Source organism: Bos grunniens, chromosome 23 (assembly GCF_055505025.1).
Source record: "Bos grunniens cultivar Pamir isolate PY7600 chromosome 23, Bosgru_T2T1.0, whole genome shotgun sequence".
In the NCBI taxonomy this organism is placed as follows: Eukaryota; Metazoa; Chordata; class Mammalia; order Artiodactyla; family Bovidae; genus Bos; species Bos grunniens.
In genome coordinates, this window is record NC_141187.1 from 40,858,240 (window position 1) to 40,872,979 (window position 14,740).

The window sequence follows — 14,740 nt, forward strand, 5'->3', positions numbered from 1 at the left end:
GTTTTGTTCCTTTTCCTACTTAGTAACGTCTTGTCACTGAACATAGAGTTTGTGTGCGTGTGTATGTGAGATATCACATCTTTCATCACCTTAGGACCACTACTGTGTTACATTTTCATTCATTCATGCCTCCTATGTGTATACTTTTCCAGACAAGGCCCATTTTTCTAACCTGATAGTACCATGAACACCAACGTGTAAAATCAGCTGAAACTGTCCTGGAATTGGACAAGTCGTATATTTTTTGAGAGATAGATTTATGAAATGAGTTTGTTTGGCTGTAATTAACTTCCTCCTTTAAAAAGGGAAGCCAAGATTAAACAATGAAACATGTTTTTTTCACATCAGATTAGAGAAGATGAAAATTTCCAAAAAAATACCCAGGATATCAAAGAAAGGGTTTTTTCTACACCATTGGTGGGACTGTAAACGGGCATAACACTCTGGAAAGGCAATGTGGCAACACATGACGCTTTAAAATGCACATTCCTTTTGATTCGGCAATTCTACTTCTAGAAATTCATCTTAGCTATATTTTCATATTTATGTAAGTACAAAAAAGTTCATTTATTAAGAGCAAAAACTGGCCCATCATTAGTAGGGGCCTAGTTAGATAAAATTTTGATATAGCACACCATAGAACATAATGCAATACTTAAGAATGAAGGGAGATGTTTATATTCTTACATTGAAACATGTCCACAAAACACTAGGTTAAATTTATTTTTTAAAAAGTTACAGATACCATTTCTCTATTAAGTGATGTCTATGAATATATATCCATCCATGTATTTCTATAAGGACTTCCCTGTAGCTCAAACAGTAAAGAGTCTGCCAGCAATGCAGGAGACCCAGATTCTATCCCTGGGTTGGGAAGATCCTCTGGAGAAGGGAATGGCAATCCACTCCAGTATTCTTGCTTGGAGAATCCCATAGACAGAGAAGCGTGGAGGGCTACAGTTCATGGGGTCACAAAGCGTTGGACAAGACTGATGACTAACACTTATGTATTTCTATATATTAGCACAGAGAAGGAGTCTAGAAGAGGGCACAGGTGGATCGTTCATATCATCAATACTTCGAAAGATTTTCTGTTTTAAAGCCAGTACATGTTAACATTTAAGATTGGAAATGAGTCTTTAATTTAAAAAGGAGAAAACGAATATGGAATAGGAGAGAAGACAATGTCACCGTATTTCTAGTAATTAAATTCTCTACCCCCATCAGCATATAGAAAGCTGATCACCACAATCTCTGCATTGGGCTGAGGTCTCAGTCTAAGACTGAAAGCCATTCTGAATTGACAAGTGAAGAGAAGAGAGAAGTCAGCCAAACAACTTCTTCTTCTCACGCTTCTGCTGGGGGCCTTCATTTGCCTGTTGGCTTCCTATTTCTATAGGAATAAACAAGGAACAAAAATCTTCCACATGTCATCCTGCAATTACTGCAAATGTTGAGGAAGTACTTGAAGTTAACTGGAATACCACCTGGAGCTGGCACAGATGCCCCTCCTCATCCTAGTACTTTTAGAGATGGGCAGTTAGGTGAATGATTTGCTTGGCATGGCTGAGTGGGGCTCAAAACATGAACACACAAATCCCTCCCCCCCCCAAAACAGTTACACTCACAAACAGGCAACTATGGTGTTATATACTTCACGTGCTTTAAAATGGGGATATTTTTCATGACCGATTTGGGTCATTAATTATAAAGAGGAAAAGTGAAAGTACTTGGAATGACGCCTCGCCCTAAGTTGGATAAACGCTTGCTACTGCTGCTATTATGACAATAACAATGATGATTAATGATACTGGGTTGCTTTCCTGCATTTCAGCCCTCGGTGAACTTCAAGTCCAGGTGGGGCAAATGAAAATATGCCATCTTTTCATAACCTTCTCTGTGAAAAAGAAATTAAATCTCGTTCTACCTGACACCTACTCTACCCTGACACCACATGGTTTTTTCTAAGAGAAAGCAGAAAAGCCTGAAGTACTTGTTCAACCAATGATCAAAGTCAAGAATGTTGTGCAAATAAAGCTTGCTCCAAAAGAATTGTGTCAACCGAAGCAGAGGAGGGGGGAACAAATTGATTAATATTCCCACATTGGGCAGAGCACTGTGGGTGAGTTTTTAATGAGTAACCTTGTTCTTGTCCTCTAACAGAAAGATAACCTTCATTCAAATAACATAGGGCCAGTGAGTAGGAAAAAAATGAGATTTCAACCAATTTTATTCTAAAGAACAGAACTCATACTAATAGAATTTGTAAAGAGCCAGTCGTGCATGCTCAATCATGTCCAACTCTTTGCAACCCCATGGACTGTAGGCCAAACCAGGCTCCTCTGTCCATGGGATTTCCCAGGCAAGAATACTGGAGTGGGTTGCCATTTCCTTCTCCAATAATTTATATAGAAACAAGCTTCAACTCAATGCAGAAGAAAAATATAGTTTAGAATTAGAATTTCGAATCACTGAATAGCCAGTGTTATTGTTTGTCTCAATCCTGATGTTTTCAAGCAAAATCTACATGATTATACCAAAGGCAGTAGAACTTCACACGCCTGCTGTATTCCAGGTACTGTACTATGTGCTTTATCCAGATTATCTACTGCACTCTTCTCTCCAACCTTAAAGGTTATAGATTTATTATTTTCCCTAAAGTATATAAAAGAAAATGCAGACTCAGACTACCCGAAGACATAAATGGCTAGCACCTGCTGGTCCAATCCACTATCATTTCTGACCTGGATTATCATGAAAGTGTTAGTCGCTCAGTCGTGTCCAACTTAGCGACCCTGTGGACTGTAGCCCGCCAGGCCCCTCTGTCCATGGGATTCTCCAGGCAAAAATACTGTAGTGGGTTGCCATTTCCTCCTCCAGGGGATCTTCCTGACCCAGGGATTGAGCCCAGGTCTCCTGCGTTGTAGGCAGATTCTCTACCTTCTGAACCACCAGGGAAGCCGTCTAACCAGTTCACATGCTTTCACCCTGGCCCTGTGGGCTTCCTAGGTGGTGCGGTGGTAAAGAATCCGCCTGCCAATGCAGGAGAGGCAAGAGACTTGGGTTCCACCCCTGGTTCAGGAAAATCCCCTGAAGAAGGAAATGGCAACCCACTTCATCTTCTGTGCAGCTGGCAGGGTAACTGTGACAGTTAATTTTATGTGTAACTTGACTCAGCCACAGGATACCCGGGTTTTGGTTAAACATTGTTTCTAGGTGTGTCTGTGAGGGTGTTTCCAGATGAGATTAGCATCTGAATTGGTAGACTCAGTAGTTTCCACGTTCTCCAGGTCTTTGCTTACGTACAGTCATCCCTCTGCCGCCATGGGGTGGGTTAGTTTCAGGACCCCCGGCAGATGACAAAATTCATAGACGCTTGAGTCCCTTATATAATACAGCATAGTACCGTTGACCCACTGTACCCACTGTGGGTATAGTGTACATACCTTATAGTGTACAGTGGGTATATTATACCCACTGTTATAGTCAGTGTTCTGCATTTTGCATCTGCAGAATACAGAACACTGACTGTAACACATTATCAGTGAGACTTTCCTGACCACCTAAGATAAGATAGAAATGCCCTCCCCTTTCACTTTCCTATCCTCCTCCCCCTGCTCTGTCTTGGGAGCCCATATTATCATCTGACTTCTGACTAACTTGTTTTTGTCTGTGTCTTTCTCTGACATGTGACCTCTCTGAAAAACCAGACCCTAATCTGATTATTCACTACGGAATCTTAACCATCAGAATGATGCATGGCACAATAAACCTGTGTTGAATAAATGAAGCCCAGACAACCAGATTTGACATCTAGTCTCCTAAATGTCAAGCCATTTTCTGGCATTCAGGAAAAGAACTTCTTTCATCAGAAGGGTAGGGGACTGGGTCTAAGGTGACTTCCAATTCCAGGACTGTGATGCCAAGACACCATCATTAGGGACTTACGAATAAGGTTCTATTTGCTGCTCTTTCCTCCGACCACATTTTACCAGTCTCCTTGAATAAGGATGTGGTAACCATTAGGCAATGGATGAGATCATAGGTCCAGAAAGCCACCTCCCCCTTGCGTCATCTCTAATCCATTTCTCAGGCTGCTACACTTTGCTCTTAATTCTCAGATGCTATCTGACCTGCAGTTGCTCAGTTGTCAGTAGAAAAGCAGAATACCAAAATTTGTGCTTTTAAACCAGCAGCTTACCCGACAGACACAAAAGTCATCATAGTTCTATCATTAAAACTCTAAACAAACATAAGCAGCAAGTATATTGAAGTCATTTGCAAACAAACAAAGACAAATTCACCAACTCACTGTCAATCATCCAAGCTAATAAAATTAAGGGAGAACATAAAACCAAGTTGCCAAGTCCATATATTTTAATACCAGAAACCAACAGAGCCAGAGCAAGAGAGGGTGCTGACCTGGCAGAATTTACTTCTGCCTACTTAATTCTAGAAGAAGACAAGGGAATCCAGAGAGCTAGAGATTTTTAAAGCATCAGGAAAGGCTGGCAGGTCGTATGACCAGAAGAGTCATACTAAGTCACTTCAGTCGTGTCTGACTCTGTGCAACCCTATGGACTGTAGCCTGCCAGGCTCCTCTGTCCATGGGATTCTCCAGGCAAGAATACTGGAGTGAGTTGCCATACCCTCCTCCAGAGGATCTTCCTGACCCAGGGATTGAAACTGTGTCTCTTATATCTCCTGCCATGGGGTGTCTCTTAAATCTCCTGCCTGTCCATGGGATTCTCCAGGCAGGAATACTGGAGTGGGTTGCCATGCCCTCCTCCAAGGGATCTTCCCAACCCAGGGATCAAACTCACATCTCTTACCTTCTCCTGCCTTGGCAGGTGGGTTCTTTACCACTAGCACCACCTGGGAAAGCCAGAAGAGGGGAAGGAAAATTGTTCTAAAACACTGCTGGAGTACGACACCTCGTTATTTCCAGCAGTTTCACAGATTCACAATAAAAGATGCTTAAAATGATAGTAAATATATCAAGACAATAAGTAACGCAATTATGATATTCTTATTGGGAGTTAGCAGCTCTTAACAGTATTCATAGTTTGAGACACTCTTCCATGTCAATCATCTGCATCCACCAGAAATGCATTCCTGTTTTCACTTTCCAAGTTGTACTGGGTCTTTGTTTCTTGTCTAAGTCCTACTTGGAGGTCTTCAGTTGAAACATCCAGCCAGGAGCCACTCTTTGGACAAACCCAAAAGAGAAACTTCTCTTTCTCAATCCTAGCCTCTAGTTTGTGGGTGTTGCAGAATAGCCGTGAGTTGGAATCACCTATATACCCACCTCTTGATAAAAGGCTAATGAGGAAGCAAGTCAAGTCTTTACAGGATTCCTTCCTCTAAAACATTAGTGAAAAACAGAACAGCTCAGCATCCTGACAGAATTTAGGAAACAGAGGAATAATAATGTTAATTTACCAGGGGCTTGGGACTGTGCTATTTGCTCTTTAAAAGTCTTTATCGAATTTGTTACAATATTGCTTTTGTTTTATGTTTTGGTTTTTTTTGGCCACGAGGCATGTTGGATCTCAGCTCCCCAGCCAGGGACTGAACCCACATTTCCTGCATCGGAAGGTGAAGTCTTAACCACTGGACCACCAGGGAAGTCCCCGGGATTCTCCTTGGATGCTGCCTATAACACTCTAAGATAGGTACTACCATCCACTATCCCTCCTTCCGTGCTATAGGTGAAAAACTAAGTTTTATAGAAGCCAAAAATTTGCCTAAAGTCATATACCAGTAAACAGCAAAGTCTGAACAAACGAGCCTGGGTCTTCCTGGCTCTGTATCTGTGCTTTAATCACCATGCATGTGACACTGGAAGGGAGGAATGGAGGTGGGAATAGAAAAATGACCTTCCCTTCTCTTTATGCAGGTATCGGTTTGAATCCAGGAAAGAACCATTATTCGTTTTTTGCTTCATTTGAAGGTGCTAAGTAGCTTCAGTCATGTCTGACTCTTTGCAACCCTATGGAGTATAACCCACCAGACTCCTCTGTCCATGGGGATTCTCCAGGCAAGAATACTGGAGTGGATTGCCACGCCCTCCTCCAGGGGATCTTCCCGACCCAGGGATTGAACCCATGTCTCTTGCATCTCCTGCACTAGCAGGCAGGTTCTTTAGCACTAGCACCACTGGGAAGCCCTACACACAGTACACAGTCGATGTGGGTGCACATGTGTGTGTATGTATGTACTCAGAAACATACACACACATGCATGCACACACACAGCAAATTTTCCAAACTGTCGGTGTCTCCCAGGCCATATGTGGGCTTTGCTTAAAGGTCACCCAGCAGGCCCCAAGGAAAAGAAGGGCTTGGTCTAAAAAGCTTTATATTTCCTCTCACTTTTTTAAACACTGGAAAATCCATTTGGCTCTGAGAAATGAATAGTAAAAGGAGCTCTAACTACTTAGGGCCAACAAAATGTAATGGAAAAAAGGCAAGAATATGGCTGGACTTTATTTTCTTTTTGCTCGGCACATCCTGTCTTTAATCTGAATGGTAAATAGGCCATGCCAACATACCAACTCTTTTCAGGTGAAATTATCTAGGTTATAAAAACAAGCAACAACTGTGTTTTCATTATTCTTTAATTCATGGCTGACAGAAATAGCTTGCAAAATAAATCAGAGAGGCAAATATTGCTCACAAGGGAGCAACCCACAAATTTTCCCTCCTTTGATAACCGATTTTTATGAAATTTTTTTCCTTTCACTTGAATTATAACTGTGTGGTATTATCTGAAAGAGTGTGTTGCAAAAGCTAGGAAAGTTGCATTATTAAAATCCACAGGGGAGGGGGGGAGAGAGAGAGAGAGAGAGACTTGTTCCATATTATCAGTTAGTAGACTAACATCCCTGAGATTTTGTCCTTTAAGTTCAAAAACAAGCAATCCTTGTTGATGCTTGGTAGAAACCAACACAATACTGTAAAGCAATTATCCTTCAATTAAAAATAAGTAAATTAAAAACAAAATTTTAAGGGCAAAAAAAGAACAAGTAATCTTGCAACACCTCTCTCTGTAACCCCACAGCATCAACCTCTTTGGCTCCATGATACACCTAATGATTCATGACCTCAATCAGGCCAGTGAGAGCCCCACCCATTTTTGTCCTGATTATTTAGCTTTCCTTCCTTTATACAATATTTTCTTCTCTATGCTAAATCTGAGCAAAAAGTCTAACAGAAACTATCTTCCCAAACAGAACATGGTAAAGCTTCCTTTTAACAAGAAACTAGATATATCAAAGGATTATTTGAAGCAACATCTATCACATTCCTTTCTCTGGATGTCATTAAATCAAGAACTACCTCCATGGAATAAGTTAAAGCAATATTCTTCCATGCACTGGTTGTAGGGAAATTAATAGTATTCCACTTAAAAAAAAAAAAAAAGGGGGTAGCATTAACAGAACAGAAATACTTCATCAGGAGAAGTTCAACTATGTCCCTTTGCTTTCTTTCTAACCACAAGGTTTCATAGAGTCTCTAAAATGCAAACATGCATTGCAAGCCTCCAAGAGAGGAATGTAAAATATATCTGATTCCAAGCTAACTTGACTCTGAAACACTTTATGCAAGGATCATCCCTTTCACAGAGCTGGAGGTTCACAGAACACACGTAGGTTGGGGAGCAGCTACTTACAGGCCAGATCTGAGCTGGCTAACAGCCAATGGGCAAGTCAGACACCTCATCTCTGTCCACTCTGCTCTCCCCAAGCACACGGATCATACTGTTTCTTAGGGGAAACAAGACAAGGATAGAATGGAGAAAAGTTCACTGAAATGATGAAAATACAGCACTATATCTAGCAGGAGAACCATTACATGTAAACATTCCTCTCTAGAGAGGGGGAAGAGGGAACTCTCTTAGCAAGACCATTTTAAATACACGGTATGCACAAGAGGGCTTTCCCAGCCAATAACTGGGAAAACGGCATCCGATCACACTAAAATTGGGAATTAGGAGTATATGGCTTATTTTAAGATGTCACAAGTTTCTTTTCAGCCTTGAAAACACAAAACACATTTAATATCTTTAATTTGAATGCAAATCAAAATCCGGCAGGATCAGACACATTTTAAACTAGTATTTTTAACTGGTTTTTCACATCAGTAACCCTTAGACACATGTTTTAACCAGTTTTTAAAATGAAGAAAAGAGATAAGAGCTCCAACAAAAAAGTTACAATGGTATTTCAGGTGAAGTACTTCAGGTATGAACTGCAAATTTATAGACACTAATGTCATCAGACACACGGTGATGGCTGTGGGCACTCAGTCACGCCTGACTCTTTTGCGACCCCATGAACTGCAACCCAGCAGGCTCCTCTGTCCGTGGGATCTCTCAGGCAAGACTACCAGAGTGGGTTGCCATTTCCTTCTCCACGGGATCTTCTTGACCCAGGGATCAAAGTCACATCTCCTACATTATAGGTGGATTCTTTACCCCTGATCCACCAGAGAAGCCCAATAGAGCTTACTATTTTGATCAATCACATTGGGAAGCCAGGGAAGGTTCATAATTATAGCTATATAGAGTTCCCAAGTCAGAACAATACAAAAATACCAAGCCATCTGACCTTCTACTTTTGCATACTCCCCAACAATGGGGACATATGGATCGAGATGACAGAATAATCTAATTGTATTAACCCCTACTCCCAAACTGCTAAAGGAGAAATAAAAACTATTTGTGCGGTCTTTAACTGGGAACTTAGATCTACAGAAACAATAATACAGAGGCATCAGTTCCTCGTGAATATGAAATACGGCCTTTGCTTGTGTGTGTGTACTCTTTGCCCAACACTGATGCACACATTTGACTTCTGCTCTATGAGATCTCTGAAAAAGTGAATCTCATACCCTGCTTTTAAACATCAGTAACCTTCAGACAAAAATTTCCATTCTGGCTTTAACCAAACATTGCTTCTGACTCATTTCTTTCAAGGATTAGCAAGGGTCTGAAACCAATGTGAGAAAGTCAAAGAAAACAGTTTTGAAGCACAACACTCTGAAACAAAGCAAGACCAAAGGAAACTGAAGCTGCCCTGTGATGACAAGGCCATTTCCTCACTTCCTGTAAAGCAACTCACGCTGACAAGATGAGGAAGCACCAGGACAAACACCCGTTTAAACTAAGGATGGATTAAGAGTCAACTAGAAGAGTTGCTGCTGCTGCTGCTAAGCCGCTTCAGTCGTGTCTGACTCTATGCAACCCCACAGACGGCAGCCCACCAGGCGCTCCCGTCCCTGGGATGCTCCAGGCAAGAACATTGGAGTGGGGTGCCATTTCCTTCTCCAATACATGAAAGTGAAAAGTGAAAGCGAAGCCGCTCAGTTGACTCGCAGTGACCCCATGGACTGCAACCTACCAGGCTCCTCTGTCCAGGGGATTTTCCAGGCAAGAGTACTGGAGTGGGTTGCCATTGCCTTCTCCAGGAAGAGTTGAGCATCTACTTAAACTAAGTTGGGCATCTCGGCATGGTAGAAGGAGAGCCTGATGCCTAAATTACAATAATCACATTTTTGCTTTGGGAGGCCTTGTATGGTCCGATTAATATTTAATATTAATGGTTAATATTTATTATACAATAAATGTAATAATCACCAAACAACAAGTTTTACAAGTGAAATTCGCTCAGTTGTGTCTGACTCTTTGCAACCCCATGGACTATACAGTCCATGGAATTCTCCAGGCCAGAATACTGGAGTGGGTAGCCTTTCCCTTTGCCAGGGGATCTCCCCAACCCAGGGATGGAACTCAGGTCTCCCACATTGCAGGCAGATTCTTTACCAGCTGAGCCACAAGGGAAGCCCAATCACCAGACAACTATGGGTTTAATACCCTTGACTTGTGAGGGAAATTTTTTTCAAATTTGTGCATCAATGTTGAGTAAAGAATACACACACACACACACTTACTGAAGCCTCCTCCCGTCTACCCAATTATCACTGAACACCCTGGCCCCACACCCCTAACCTCCTGCTCTTTTTTTTCTAAGCCCCTATTTCCCACCACCTCCTCCGTCTACCCAATTATCACTGAACAGCCTGGCCCCACACCCCTAACCTCCCGCTCTTTTTTTCTAAGCCCCTATTTCCCACCACTCTATAAAGTTACTATTTATCATGTAACTCTTTTGATAGAAGATAAGATCCTAAGTGCAAAGAACTCAGCTGGGTTTTGTTTTCTGCTACATCCTACTGCCTAGAACAATTCCCAGAACAAAGATGCTGCTTACTAGATACCTAGATATCTGTTGAACGAAGGGATAAATGATACTATTCTTTGCCATCTTTGGATGCTACAGTTCAAAACAAAAGGAAAGGATTTTACTCACTTTCCTTTTTTTACCTAAGAATTATTCCAAGCTTTCTCTCTACTCTAATCTTCAGTCCAAAAGAATTTAAGAAAACTGATATAAACTAGCTGGAAAATGTGTCACGTTAGTTGAATAAATTAAGAAAAAAAAGAGATGGAGTAAAATTTATTTCACCTTAACTATTTTTTAAAGTATGCTTAGTAAAATGCCTTTTTATAAATGATTCTAGAACTTCCTAAATAATTCCTTTCTTCTCACTCCCCTTGATTTGAGCAGTGACTACTGTAACTAAACTGGTCGATTTCCCTCACAAGTCAGGGCTATTAAACCCACATTTGTCTGGTGATTATTACATTTACTGTATAATAAATTAGCCATTGGACCATACAAGGTCCCTTCCCAAAGCAAAGCTAAACGGTGATTATTGTAATTTAGGCATCAGGCCCTCGCTCCACCATGCTGAGTTGCCCAGCACTCTTCCTAGTTGACTCTTAATCCATCCTTAGTTTAAAAGGGTAGCTGATTCAGCTGTAGCAATAATAAAATGTGATATCATGTTTTCCAAGGGGGGGGAAAAGGGTAGCTGATCCAAACACACAGGAGGGAGGTGAGTGCCATAAAGAGAGGAAAGATCATTCAGTTCTGGGTCTATGACTACAGGCCCAGAGAAGCTTTATCTTACTACGTTTTCATTTTTTTATGAAAAATTTATCGTTATTTGAAATTTCCCAATGGGAGACACAAACAGAAATGTGTTGAAGCCAGGTGCAGCCCAAGGGCATCAGCTTACAGGCTCTTGTTTACAGCCTCAGGGCAGACAGCATGGCCGTCAGGAAGCCCACTCCCACTCCTAAAGCAGGTGAGGCTCTCCTGCAGTAAGCGGCGTCGAGCCACCCAGATTCCACCAAACTCCTGGCAGTTCCTTCCACGTGCACATCTTTTCTGTGGGGAGCTCTCACTAGCACACAGTAAGAGCTCAAAAAATGCTTGAATAAATGAAAATCTGAACAAGATCACCTGGTTCATACTTCTAGTAATCCCATGGAACCCATCAGTCTGTTTCCTATCTTTAGTCTTTAACCACTGTGTCCATAGGGTCGCAAAGAGTCAGACACACAACTGAAGCAACTTAGCACATTCTTTAACCAATCAACCTTCAGGCGTACATGCCATCAAGGTCACCGGCACGGATACCAAAGTGTCAAACTAAAAGAGACAAGCCCACCCCTGAAGATCTATAGGGTGATATCTATTATGAGGAATAAGCAGCATTCAGAATATTATGAAAATAGAAAAAAAAATTAAAAAGGAGATTTGACAAAGTAAAACAGTTGCATACCATGCGCTTTGTAGGAGATGAGCACAGAGATGAAAGAAAATTCAGCAAATTGCTACCTGATTTCTCCATCATTCAAAACACCTGATGAGCTTCTTACAGATGGTAGTTAACTAAGGCAAGTTAAAAATGTCTCTATTTTGTTCCTTAGCTAAAGCGTTAAGAATAGAAAGGCACAGCTTATGCAACCAATAATTAAATTTCATACACATGTTACACTTTGCCTAAACCCCAGCAACTATCAGATTTAGCATTCAAAACAGTATTTGGAATCTTATCCAAACATGGAATCGCTCTCCCAAGCAGGATCATAGGGTAGTTTGGCTTCTCCTGAGCCACAGAAATATCTCCTATACTTTTACAATTTTTCCCTTCATATTTGTTCATGATGAAAGCATCAAGGAAAACTTACAGCTGTGCAAAAGATGCATCGGCATTCCTGGAGCGTGGTCATCTTGTCCAGAGACTGCTCACACAGGCAGAGTTTGCAAGTAACAAGGGGTGCCAGGGCCAGGTCTCCAGGCGTGGGATTTTCAGCGGCCGTCATGGTCAGACAGTGGAGCCTACCCACTGAGCCCATCAGCTTGTCCTCAGCCTCCTTCAGTCTCCTCAATCCCTACGGAAAGGCCCAAGGCAGAAAACATCCATTGATATAGCTATTGTTTAATCAACATCAGGACGCAGCAAATCCTCCCCCTCAGTGATCTAAGGCTACAGCGAGTGCATTTCTGAGAACCATGGGCTAGAGAGCTAGCCACCTTGGCAAGCTATCCCTGGAGTTCCGAAATGTAAGGTGACCTCACTGTCCTGACTCACTCAAGTGACCTATGGAAATTAAAATACTATGAACAGACACACCATTTTGGAATGGCATTGCTATGATCAATTTAACAGACTCAAAAAACACTTAGAACATCACTCAAAAAGTTAAACACGTAATTGCCATACGATCCAGCAATTTCACTTCTGGGTGAACACCCAAAAGAATTGAAAGCAGGGACTCAAACAGATGCTTGCACACCCATATTCATAGTAGCATTATTCACAATAGTCAAAAGGTAGAAAGAAACAATCCAAATGTCCATCAATGAATCAATCAATGAATGAACAAAATGTGTTATAAGCATACAATGGGATACTATTTAGCCTGAAGAAGGAATGATAATCTGACACATGCTACAGTGGGGATGAACTTTATAGACATTATGCTAAGGGAAATAGGTCAGACACAAAAGGGCAAATATGATTCCATTTATATGAGGTACCTAGAACAGCCAACTTCACAGAGACAGAAAGTAGAAAGGTGATTACCAAGAGCTGGAGGAAGGGCAAATGGAGAGTCATGACTTAATGAGCGCAGAGTTTCTGGAATGATGAAAAAGTTCTGGGAATAGAAAGTATGATGGTTGCACAACCTTTTGAATGTTGTGATTATAATGTCACTGAATTATACGTTAAATGGTTGAAATGGTAAATTTTGTTTTGCATATTCTATCCCAATAAAAATTTTTTTCAACATGGTATCAGTGTTGTGTTCCTTCACATGCATCGCTTTACTTAATCTTTTACAACCGCAATGATCATTTCCTTCACTTTACAGATGAATTGAGGTCCTGAGAAGCTGCACAATCTGCCAAAGTTCTCAGAGTTTATTCACAACACAGCAAAACTCAAACTTCTATCTTTTGAGGCCAAGTCCAGTGCTCTCCCATTACACCAGAACTGCCTCACAGACGGATATTATGTGCAGAGATGGAGCAAGGAGAGAGGGCTATAAGAAGGGGAGAGTGAGAGGGGAAAAAAGATGGAAGGAGACCTGAATTCCATGACTACAGCTATCATTAGATCACTGAAATTGTACAAGAATAAAATCTGTCTGTACAAGTAGCATGACTATAGGAAAGGATATTTCTACACCAAAAAACAAAAATTATAATGGAAGCCCTTCCATTAGATTTTTATTCACAATATCTTTATTTTTATTCATATAAAAATCATATAAAATCATTAAAATATCATATAAAGATAAAATCATTAAAATATCATATAAAGATATTCATAATATCTTTATTTTTATTCATAATATCTTCTGATTAAATAAAAGCAAAATCTTTAAGTTCTTACTATTTTAAAAGAGTATCTGTGCTTAGTCAATCAGTCACATCTGACTCTTTGCGACCCAATGGACTGTAGCTCGCCAGGCTCCTCTGTCCATGGGGATTCTCCAGGCAAGAAGACTGGGTGGGTTGCCAAACCCTCCTCCTTAAACGAGTATGGGCAATTCTGATAAATTTGGCCACAAAAATAATTATATCCTCTCCTTCCAGAAGATTCAGACTCTCTTCCTCCCAATTTTCAGGCAAAAAAAAATTATTTTACATATTCAGCACTTGTTACACAGCCTCACAGTGGCTTAAGTTTCATTATATTAGTACGAAAGTACTAAAATAAGAGAGTGAAAAACAGACTGGATTAGATAGAAAATCTATGAGATCTAATTGCATTAACTTTCTTAGTGTCATATCAGAGTCAGCAGTTTCTAACTCTAGTGACCTGAAGTGTTTAAGGTTTATCACCCGTTCCTTGAGAAGCAGTAAAAGATCTGATTAAAAAGAAATTAAAAAAGAAGCTAATCAATGATTGGCTTCCAATATGATAGGTATTTCTTGGGAAAAGACCAATATGGTTCAAGACACCATGCTCTTATTCAATCAACTATTGGTGACCTATTATTCAAGAGCAAATTAAATTCAAAACAACCTGCACATCAAATTCAGGATTTTTGAGTTAAAAAAACCCAAAAAAACCTCTTTAGGGTCAGTTACAGGTAAAGGTGAATGATTTACTTCTTTCCTGTCCCCAGTTTATGCTTACACAGCTACTATCTGCTTTCTTCCCAAGACTTCCTCGTTGATAACACACATCATCTTACCAACAACGTATTCTCATCCATCTTTTCCCAACACTGCTCATACAACATATTCTGAATTATTTTTCCCCTCAAAAAGAGAAATCCCAAGTCACACAGCAAGAAGAAATGCAGCCAGCAA

The 14,740-nt window shown here is 40.7% G+C and overlaps 1 protein-coding gene across 5 annotated transcripts in view; it reads right to left on the reverse strand.

Moving 5' to 3' along the window:
• The window catches only part of RNF144B (ring finger protein 144B), a 158,338-nt gene that overhangs the window by 63,616 nt on the left and 79,982 nt on the right, over nt 1-14,740 (reverse strand). For all 5 annotated transcript variants that reach the window (XM_086370115.1, XM_086370117.1, XM_086370118.1 and 2 more), the window contains one exon: nt 12,103-12,306. In XM_086370115.1, the coding sequence (XP_086226241.1) occupies nt 12,103-12,270 (168 nt within the window). In that variant the 5' untranslated portion in view covers nt 12,271-12,306. The remainder of the gene's footprint in view (nt 1-12,102; nt 12,307-14,740) is intronic.